Raw genomic sequence first — 11409 nt, 5'->3', positions numbered from 1 at the left:
GTAATTTTTTTTAAAATGCAATGTCTCCATTAACCTTAAATATCTTTGTAAAAAAACAAAAAGGTATGAAAATCTATATATAAAAACGCAAAATATTGTTTTAAAATATGTAAAAAGTACATTGAGATTTTAATTATTTTGACATTATCACCACATTAGCCCCGTTTGGCAGCCAACTTTTGGTTAAAAAAAATCATAAAAAAGTGAAAATGTCACATTATACACATCAATGAAATTTATACGTCTGAAATTGCTAAAGGCAGTTTCAAAAGATTACTTCCGCAAAAATGTTGTTCTGCTATTTTGATTGACTGAAAAATGAATCTATTCATTTTTTTTTTTTATATATAAAAATTTCATATTCAATATTGATCTTGTTTAAAATATCTCAAAAAAATAAATTTACAAATATCAATTTTATTAAAAATAAATTTGTAAAATTGAAGTTATGAGAGCTAACAACTGCCGCCCTCTCATTGCCTCTGCAACTCCCTGCCATTCTTTCCAACAAAAATCAATGGTTAATTGAAGCTAAAAAACAAAGCACATAACAAAACAACCCATAAATACCTTCCCTTGGCATTGGCCAGTGAGTTTTGTGCCATAATGGTCTTGATGTTGGTGGGATTTTGACCCTGTTAGTTCAGTGATAAGAAGCTTATCCACCGCGCTCGACGCTTGAATTCAAGTCTCTCCCATAATGGATTGTTAGGACTAAACCTACTTCTTAATGTTCAAAGTACGCTAAAACCTTAACTTCAACCCTGACGTAAATGTAGTGTTGGTTTCGACAGAAGTTTGTAAGTATTAAGGGACAATACTCCCTGACAAATGCGTAGTCTATAAGCACATTCATTTTATGTACCTAAAAGAAAAAAAGGATGGGGATTTTGTAGAAGTGATGTTGGAGAGGGATGATGACGAAAACGAAGAAGAGAACTAGAGTGGCTATGGAGGTTTGTGTCTGTTGGGAGGTGGGAGGGAGGGTGGAGGTCGCGGTGGCCAGTGATGGAGGTCGTGGTGATCAGTGGTTTTGAGCTGGAGACAACGGATTGGGATAGAAGAAGCCATGGTATGTAAGAAGTGAGACGGACGGGAATGGAGCTGATCAGATATGAAACCTGTATGCAGGAAGATGTAAAAGTTTTACATAAATTCACAAAGCAATTGATGTGGCGTATTTGGATTGGGTATCCGTAAACATTTGGGTAGGACGTCGTCCGAAAAAACATTCTATGCAAAAGGCAATTCATTTTTCTATTAACTACAAACATTTTTTTTACCATATGAAACATAAAAAAAAAATAAATAAAAACTCAAAACTCAACTCAGAACTTTACAATGTTAGAAGTCACAGTTCCTTTATTTTTATATATTATTTAGGACCAAACTTGGTGAACGATGTGCATGGTTGATCATTGAATAGGTATTGACATTCCATTGTGTGTTTCAAAAGATTTACTTGAATAAGAAAGATAATCAATCAGCTTACAACTTTACCATGAACGAGTGAACCCTCCTAAATGACATGGTTCCCAAACACAACAACAGTTCATCAATAACATATTGTTGTCTGCCATGACAAACCTCTTTTCCCCTATCTTTACATAACGCCTTAACCTGGTGCCTAATCTTTGGGTTTTTAGCTCAACAATGACACACAACAAAAAATTGTACAAAATTCAAATTAGGATTGCTGCAGAATCATTGGCTATATTGCTAAAAGTGTATCTTGGCTCCATTGAATCACGACATAAAGGAGAGAGCATCACTCCGCAACCTGTGGCAACAGCTTTTAAAGTATGTAACTCACAATTCTAAAGGCTGGAGGCTTTTTTTATTTAAACTTTAATTAGAACAAAATGTACAGCTCAATTCTCCAAATAAACTGCACAGGGTCTACCCAAAATATTAACCTTGAATTGAAGCAAACAAGACAGGCAAAGAAGCTTTGAGCTAATGCAGTTACCTGTATTGCGCCAAACGTGTGGCAGCAACTGCCCTCCAAATGGATTTTTTGACCGACCACCACAACAATGTATAAGAGAAAAAGTTGCATAACTGAGCCAAAAGGCAAATGCTCATGAGATTGTGGACAGGTGATTTAATGGAAAACGTGGGTATCAGGAAAAAGGGATAGATAGAAACCTGTAAAACCTATTTTGAGACCAAAACTGTCGACTTGAGGAAAGCTAAACGGTTTTCAGTAAGAGTTAATTTCTCTTTTGCTTCTACCTCTTTTTCTTGAACACCACGTACAATTTCCTCTGGAGCTTTCTCTACAAACTGTGAACAGCAAAAAAAGAGATTGTGAGAGGCCAAGATTGGGGAAGTAGGTACTGCAAACAAGAAAGGGAAAGAAACCAATCATTTAATAGTCAGCCAGTCCTTTTGCTAATGAACTGACAACATACAAATAAGGAAAAGGTTACGGCAGTGTTTATCTTATGCACAACAGCATATAAGTTGGAAAAACGATTTACGTTTCAGTTCCATAATTCTCTTGCACTTTTGGATGCATCAATGAAAGGAGGATTCTATGAGAATAAATTTATTTAGATTTCATACTTCAGGAGAACTCAGGCGAGCAACAAGTCCATCATACTCTGCTTGCATCTTTGAAAGGCGCTTGGTAAGGCGCTGGACTTCGGCTGAGACATCTACCATATCAGCAAGAGGAAGATATGCCTCTAGACCCTCATCAGCAACCAGATGGACAGATTGATTTGCATCATCTGAAGCATTGTTGGGATGTTACATGCATCACATGGCAATAGTTCGACATCTCATAGAAATAAATCAATTAATGAATGAAAAATAAGCATGGAGGAGAACACACACAACATAGTTCACCAGAGTTTTGCCAATAGATACGTAATTTTTAGGTAAACTTACCTGGTGGAGTATCTGTAAAATGGACATTTTGCAAATCTAGCCTGGAGAGAAGAGCTAAAACTTCCTTTTCTTTCTGCATCAAGCAAATTACATGATTGAGATCTAGACAGAGAGATGCATAGCAGGCACAGGAATGTTTCTTTAAATGGCGCCAGATTACCAAGTGCAAAGCTATCAGATTTCTCTAGGCAGTCGTACAAATGTAACTACTTGCATCAGGGTGCTAGTTATAGAGAGGGCTAACCCCCATTATGTACTACATCCTTACACCAAAGACAGACAAGAAAATATAAGCTATTCACTACCAGAATTTCCAGCAGCCAAATTTCTTGTATCACCCTCACTTTTTACATCTCCAACTTTTGATTTTTCCTTATTCAACCTCTTCAAATCTCCCTTCAATTTCTAAGCAAAAATTGTGCAACAATTATCTTGCTTGTTTGCTTCTCCACCACTGCCCACCCTCTCTCTTCTTAAACCCCTCTATAAAAAACCACATATCTCAAAATGGAGTGGGAGTTGTCCCTCTTCTCAAAATGGAGCAAATGGTCTAACACTGGCCATGGTAAAGAAAAAGCCACGACCTCAGAAAAATGCTCTTCCTTATCCAGGGAAACCAAAAACCTGTCAGGCCCCAACATAGACAGAGGCCCCTGATGTTCACGTCAACGGGAGGTCCATCAACTCAAGATCATTAATGAAGTTTAAAAGCTCCACCATGCCCTGCTATGAGAAGTACATCCCAAACTCTCTGAAGGGACATGAAAACATTGAAATCTCCCCCACCCCACCAAAGTGAATTCCATACAAAGGCCATCAACTTCTTCTGTAATTCTCACCTCACCCTATCATCCACCAGACCATATACCCTTAAAAAGACCCATCAAAAGCCATCCTCTACACATTTGACCAAGCATCATGCTCAGAAAATACCCACATGACTCACTCCTCTAATTCGACACTCCTCTTATCACACAACAAGAATCAACTACACTCTTCCTTTGCTCTCCTCTCTTATCCTCCAATAAATAAATAAATACAACAAAATAAAAACAAAAACATTCTGTCTCCTCTTCTCCCCCATCTTCCAAGAAATATATAAATAAAATAAAAATGAAAAACCATCCTTAACAATCTCATCCAACAAGAGTTTTAAGTAGCCGGATTATTTTTAAAGGATTGGATATGACTGAAATTATTGATAAGATTATAGAGGATAAGTAATATCCTGGAAATTGTTGGATAAATGCTTGGATATGTGATTATAGATAATATTACAGATATAAGTTATACCATGGGATAAAGGATTAGATAGAGTGTATATTATTTGTACTATGGTTAGGATGGAATAAATTATGGAAAAGAAGATATAATTATTTTTGACTGTTGGATGGAGGAAAATAATTCTCATACCCACCCACCTACCACCATTTAATTCTCATAACAATATTAAATTGATCTGGAGTTCTTATGCTGTGCACACCAAACAACGGAGTAAAAAACATGTAGGGCATGGCTAATCTCCCCACCCTTTATCCCCAATTTAATGCCACAGTCAAACATGCACTTCTTGTTCTGCAATTAATTAATCCAATAAACCACAACTAGAAAAAGAAGTGGATACTTACAGAAATATACTGTCTCACTTCAGAATTTGCAACTATAGATGCGGATATACGCTTAACTGGCTTAACAGAATATTCGGCTCGAGCATTGCGAATTGCTCTTGTCTGAGTGTCACAAAAAGAAATAATCAATGATCAGTAAACTCATGAAAGATGTTTCCACAAGGGCAGTGTGACAATGGAGGTGTTGAGGGAAAAGGAAAAACAAATTTGTTGAACTCACCAGAGCTTGTAAGTTCTCAAATCTTTTTATTGAGTTGGCATGCCTCGGAAGTGAAGTCTGTGGCCAACATGATACTACAAGAGCTTCTTTCCTATTTGGAAGTGCCTGTAGATGATCAAAGCCTTCATGAAATCACAAAAAAATAAAAAATAAAAACTTATTTCCAAAGAAGAAAAAGAAAAAACAAACTACATCAGGAATGAAAATTCCAAGGGGCACCACTGAGAAAGTGAGAAGTATCATTAGAAGCCAACCAAACTCTCAACGGCAGAAAGTGACACAAAAAAAATCAGTAGGAAAACCCAAGAAAAAGTCTTGTGCAACAAGGGCCACACAACAGGTTTTGGCTCCATAATTCTCTTTTTCTTTTTCCTTCTTTCCTTTCCTTTTCTGATGAATTCTTTAACAAGCAGTAGTGAGATTTGTGCATTAAGCTAGTGTATAGAATACATCAAAAGTAGCAGCAGTAAAACAAATCACTACTGCAACCCATCAACGTATTTTTGAGTGATATATAACATAATTATTTCTTTATGTAAGAAGCAACAAATGAGCCTCTGAATTCTAGCAGGGACTAGGGAGTAACAAAAGGCAACCATGTCGATATGGGAGCTATTCACTGGTATTTCAAACTCCCATCCATCTAAATCCCAGTAATTCTGTTATAATAAGCTACAGACCACAAGTAGACCTAGTACAATGGCATCATACCAGTGTTATTTTATTGAGGTATATACAAATCAACTTTCAACAAAGGTTCCTGTTTGCACCCATTTTTGTAAAGTTCCTGTCGACAGGTGGATCACTGTTAAAATAGATGTATAAAAGAAATAGAGAATTGTATTATTGATTAATGTATGCTTGTTGTGTTGTGATATTGATATTACAAGGATTCCTATTATATAGAAGAGGATTTGGGTAGTAGGTGAGGAGTAGGTGAGGGTAAATTGGTGGTAGATGTAGTAGGTGTGGTAGTAGGTGGTGGTAGGTGTAGGTAAGGTGTAGGTAAATTTTAACAGCCCCCCGCAAACTCAAGGAGGATAGGAACTAACCAACTTGAGTTTGGAGAGAGGAACAAAATAGAAAAAAAAATACATAAAGAAAAAAGAGGATAGGAGACACTGTATGGTCGTGTCAGACCATTGGTGAAGACACTGGATGGTGGTGTCATAACGTTGTAGAGGACACTGTATGGGGGTGTCATAATGTTGTAGAGGACACTGTATGGCGGTGTCAGACCGATGTAGAAGACAGTTTATGGGGTCATGTCGGACCGTTGTAGAAGACAGTTTATGGGGTCATGTCGGACCGTTGTAGCAGACAATGTTGTGACAGTTGTTGTGACAGTTTACGGAGTCTTGCTGGACCCTTGTAGAAACTAACCGGAATCAATGTCGGGACAGTTTACAAAGTCTTGTCGGACCCATGAAGGAGCTAACCGGAATCAATGTCGGGACAGTTTACAGAGTCTTGTCGGACCCATAAAGGAGCTAACCGGAATCAATGTCGGGACAGTTTACAGAGTCTTGTCGGACCCTTAAAAAGTCGCATCCTCAAAAGGTGTGCCCAATCTTTCAAAAGGCGTGCCATCAAAAGGCGTGCCCAATCCATAAAAAGGCGTGCCATCAAAAGGCGTGCCCAATCCATAAAAAGACGTGCCATCAAAAGGCGCGCCAGACACGCGGCGATGCACGTGATCGACAGTGCGCGTGTCGGCCTCTTCGTCATGTGCTATATAAATGAAGGCGGAGGCTGAGAGAACATGTGGAAATCAAACCAGTCTGAAACCTCTGAAAAACTCTTCGTGGGCTGAGAGAGATACACTGGTAACACTCTGTAACCAACCCATCTCTGAAACACTTAGCAACATGGCCTCTTCTTCCCGTCCAGCTACCCAGAACATGGCCTCCTCTTCCCGTGGTCTGCTTACGCTCTTTCCAGAACTGAACGAGTCCACAAGAGAAATAACTGGTGCGGTGGCCAGTGAACCCCAACCAAACACTTCTGTGTTTGCTCCGTTGAACTTTCCGATGCGGTCGGTGGAGCAAAAAATGGCGGTGCAAACTGATATTGAGGCCAATCAGTATACTCTGAAGTCATGTGTGGAAACCATGACTGCGGTCACAAACTTGTCGCACCGGCTGCAGAGCAGGACAAATGAGGTGCAGCAGCTAAACGCCCAACTGGCTCTGCTCCAACGCATGTATAAGGATGCGCGAGCAGAGATAAGTGTGCTAAAGGCAGAAAACAAGGAGCTGAAGCGGAAGGCCACCGTGATGTTCCGATTTGGAGGGCCGCCATATGCTGCAGTGGAGGAGCAGGGAGTAGTGATCGTGCCCAGTGGAGTGGGAAACACGGAGGCAACACCGGCAAGGGCCGCCCAAGACGGAGGCAAGAAGAAGAGACCGGCGGCAGAGTAGAGAAGAAAAATCCCACTGTGCCGATTTGTGTTGGTTTGGTTTTGTTTTTGTTGTGTTGTTGTTGTTGTTTTTTTTTTTTTTTTTTTTTTTTTGGTGTAAAATGGTGATCGGGGTGAGTCCCGACATGAATAAAATAAGTTGGTGTGCAGTTCGTCTTCTTCCTCTGTTTGTTTGTTTGTTTGTTTTTTTTTTTTTTTTTTTTTTGAATGAAAAAAAAAAAAAAAATAAATAAATAAAATAAAAGAAAGAAAGTGGAGTGCAAAAGGGGGACACTGCCAGTGGAAAACATGTGCTTTCGGGTGAGGTCGGCAGGTTTTTTTTTTTTTTTTTTGTTTTTTTTTTTTTTTATTTTATGACGAAAAAATAAAATAAGATAAAGAAAAGGAAAGGGGGGTGTGGATGAGTGGGGATAAGAGTTGAAAATGATTACAAAAAATACAATAAAAAAAGAAAAGGAAAGTGGGAATCAAAACGGTGGGCTGGAAAGTGAGAGATATAGTAAAATAAGAGAAAGTGTGGAACAAGAGTAAGGAAAAGAATCGTGGGTCACATGGTGGGGAAAAAACATCGTGGGTCACATGGTGTTCTAAGAAGAATAATAAAATGAAGGAGGGTGCCTGGTGCTTATTTATATATATATAATGTTTGTTTTTGTGGGGACCATCATGGACTGTGAATTCATCACCCCAGAAAAGGATATGACTCTCCCTGTTCCAGGATATGACTCTCCCATCAGCGGTGGCAGCGAGCTTCCGAAGATTGAGTTGCCTCAGGTGGCGGTGATCGGCAGCCAGAGCAGCGGCAAGTCCAGCATGCTCGAGGCCCTCGGCGGCTGCGACTTCCTTCCCCGTGGTCGCGATATATGCACTCGGAGGCCTCCGACATGACCCCGTTAGAAGCCAGTCCAGTATAGCCGGAATAGACACAGCCTTTCATGGCCGGAGTAGACACGACTTTCACGGGTATACAAAGAACACAACAGCCAGAGACCGCAACCAATGGCCGAAACAAAATGGTGCACTTGAAAAACACCCGAAACCAACAACTTCACTCTGTAAATAATCAACACCAACCGGAATAGAGGTAGGTAAACAAGATGTCTAGTGTTTGTGTTTATGTTTGGACAGCAGCTGGGGAGGAAGCACATGCAGAGTGATCAAGGTATGTGTAGAGGTCCGGCGGGCGGTCAAGGCGAGACTGCCGCCCGCCGGTGAAGCAGAATGACTAGGTTGTTAACCTTGCTCTGATACCATGTTAAAATAGATGTATAAAAGAAATAGAGAATTGTATTATTGATTAATGTATGCTTGTTGTGTTGTGATATTGATATTACAAGGATTCCTATTATATAGAAGAGGATTTGGGTAGTAGGTGAGGAGTAGGTGAGGGTAAATTGATGGTAGATGTAGTAGGTGTGGTAGTAGGTGGTGGAAGGTGTAGGTAAGGTGTAGGTAAATTTTAACAATCACTCAGATGGTGACACGTGGTAAAGTCAAACTGAAGGTTTTCCATCATTCAGAGGGACGGATGGTATGGAAAAGGGGGATTGTGTGCATAAAGTGGCAGAAGCAACCTTGAAGCAGTTACCAGCTGTTTTTGTGGTTTAGTGGGCTAGTTGCAAAGGATGATATCTATCGATGTGATTCTCAGGGTAATGAAGGACACGTGGTAGCATGGTGGAGAGTGAGATCAACAGGAAGGTTGAGGATTTGGCAGAGTTTGAAGGTTGGAAAGCAAGGAGGCAGTTACAATGGCAGTTATGAAGGTTGCAATTACAAGCTAGGAAGGATCATGCAAACATGGGCCAAAAAAAGAGGGAGAAGAGATAAAAGCCAGGATTTTGACAAGAGAGGGGATCATCAACAACACAACAACACTTAGCTTTTAGACTTAGGAGTAGTTTTCAACTTAGGAGTAGTTTGTTCTGTAATTTGTAACTTGTGACTCTTGTAAACTTAGATAATTTCTTCTCGAATTGTTTTTGTTTATTTTGTTACTTTTCTTTCGATTGTAAATTGTTCCAAAGAAGTCCTTGTACTTTCAAGGCATTATAACCTTTACAAAGTCGTCTGATTCTCTGTTTAATTGTTTGCTTAAATTATTGCTTGGTTACTGTTGATCAAGGCCTAGCATAATTTCACTAACAATTTTTGGCACGCCTGGTGGGACATCTTCCTGATTTCGAATGATGACAAGAATTCGAAGGCAAGATGAAGTACAAGAAGACCCGAAACATGGCATGAAAACATCTCATAAAACACAATCACATGATGTTTCGCAAAAAATAGATGAAATAATTTGGTTTTGTGAAGATAAAATGTGTTGGTGTGAGAATGAAATTTTATATTTACAACAAAAAATCAATTATCTTTGATTAGCAAAAATTCAAACAATAGTGCCATTGTCATATTATTTGAGGTTAGAAACAAACAAATGTGTTGGCGTGAGAATGAAATTTTTTATTTACAAGAAAAAATTGATTATCTTGATCGGCAAAAATTTCAAACAATAGCGCCATTGTCATATTATTCGAGATTAGAAACACGAAATCATTTTGATAAAGTGAATGGTCAACTTGATGATCATATTGACCATTTTGAGATCAAAATTTATCAATGGAGGGAAACATTGAAAATTCTTACAGAAGCCAAAATTTGTGGCTTTTCAGCTATTCTTCCTACGCCTTTGAAGGTTGTGAATGATGAAAAAGTTGATTCATCAGTTGTTATGGGTGAAAAAACAGAAGGCCATGAGAATAGAAATTCTATGGCAAGGGGACAATTTCACAAGGAAGAAATATTTTCTGGGTTGTCAAAAAATATTTCTAGCCCATTGGTGCGTGAAAGGAAAAATCAATCATTTTTTGCAAATCTCAGTCCAAAGAGTGATGCAAACAGTGTGATTAAAAAGTTCGATTTCAAGCCAACTATGGCTAAAAATGATGAACAACCAATTCGTGATGAATTTAATATTTTTGACATTGTTCAAAATGTTGAATTTTTTGGAAATTTTGAGCCATGCAAAACTATGGATTATGGCATTCAACACCCATTTTGGGTTTGTGAATCACACCAAAACTAAATTTTGGAGAATTGGCTAAAGATCCAACATTGTTTGGATAATATAAGACCAAAGAATAAAGTTGTTATTGGTGAAAAGTAGTTTATACATGTCTCACAACATATGTATGTTTGGTGAAAAGATCAAGGCCAAATCAATTTTATATACAACTCTTTAAGAATTCGAGATTTCTCATTCTTAGAGAGAGGGGGGGGGGGGGGATTATTTGCACCATAAATTGTTTTCTGTCGATTGTGGCCAAATCTAATTTTATTGATTGTGGCCTGTTGATCATTGCCAAATCTAATCTCATTGATTGTGGCCAGTCGATTTAGACCATAAATTATTTTTAATATAAAGTTATGGCCACATATTCATATTTATATTATTATTACTACTAGTAGTGTTCGTGAGCTTGGGCAGGAGGTAAATAGCAACATGAGTCATGGCAAATCATGGCGCAATTGGAAGAACGTGGGACTTGGAAAGTGGAGGCAACGATACATGGCAAAAATAAGTTTCTTGCAAGTTAATTACCCACTTTATAAAGCATCAAAGGGTGTGTTGAAATTAAATTAATGTATAAAGAGAAATAGAGAATTAGAATTGATGTATTATTTATTGATTGATGAATGTTGATATATATTACAATGATTCATGATTCCTATATATAGAAGAGGGTGAGTGTGTAGTAGGTAAGGAGTAGGTGAAGTGGAGGTGGTAGTGGTGTAGTGGGTTAGGTTTAGTGGAGTAGGTGAGGTGGTAGTGGTGTAGTGGGTTAGGTTTAGTGGAGTAGGTTTAAGTGGGTGAAGTAGGTGGAGAGTAGGTGGATTTTAACAGCCCCCCGCAAACTCAAGGGGGATAGGAACTAACCAACTTGAGTTTGGAGAGAGTAACAAAACAAGAAAATACATAAAAATAAAAGAGGATAAGAGACACTGTATGGTCGTGTCAGACCATTGGTGAAGACATTGGATGGTGGTGTCATAACGTTGTAGAGGACACTGTATGGGGGTGTCATAACCATGTAGAGGACACTGTATGGTGGTGTCATAACGGTGTAGAGGACACTGGATGGCGGTGTTAGACCGATATAGAAGACAGTTTATGGGGTCATGTCGGACCGTTGTAGCAGACAATGTTGTGACAGTTGTTGTGACAGTTTACAGAGTCTTGCTGGACCCTT

The 11409-nt window shown here is 38.8% G+C and overlaps 1 protein-coding gene across 6 annotated transcripts in view; it reads right to left on the bottom strand.

The window, feature by feature from the left end:
- Positions 1 to 1445: 1445 nt before the first annotated feature.
- The window catches only part of EMB2247 (protein EMBRYO DEFECTIVE 2247), a 55008-nt gene continuing 45044 nt past the window's right edge, over positions 1446 to 11409 (bottom strand). For 4 of the 6 annotated variants that reach the window (XR_014327901.1, XR_003646400.2, XR_003646412.2 and 1 more), the window contains 7 exons: positions 4744 to 4848; positions 4524 to 4625; positions 2896 to 2968; positions 2569 to 2735; positions 2149 to 2286; positions 1970 to 2061; positions 1446 to 1780 (listed from right to left, as the gene is read on the bottom strand). Coding sequence is in view for 2 of the 6 variants with exons in the window: in XM_028257276.2 (XP_028113077.2) it covers positions 2158 to 2286; positions 2569 to 2735; positions 2896 to 2968; positions 4524 to 4625; positions 4744 to 4848 (576 nt within the window). In the remaining 4 variants the exon portion in view is untranslated. Of the gene's footprint in view, positions 1781 to 1969; positions 2287 to 2568; positions 2736 to 2895; positions 2969 to 4523; positions 4626 to 4743; positions 4849 to 11409 lie in introns of those variants that run through there. The other 2 variants (XM_028257276.2, XM_082866919.1) reach the window with 2 other exon arrangements.

The sequence above is a fragment of the Camellia sinensis genome, chromosome 4, assembly GCF_055761805.1.
Source record: "Camellia sinensis isolate YWXY chromosome 4, ASM5576180v1, whole genome shotgun sequence".
NCBI classification, from domain to species: domain Eukaryota; kingdom Viridiplantae; phylum Streptophyta; class Magnoliopsida; order Ericales; family Theaceae; genus Camellia; species Camellia sinensis.
Note: the sequence above shows the minus strand (reverse complement) of the source record. Positions and strands in the feature narration are given on the sequence as shown.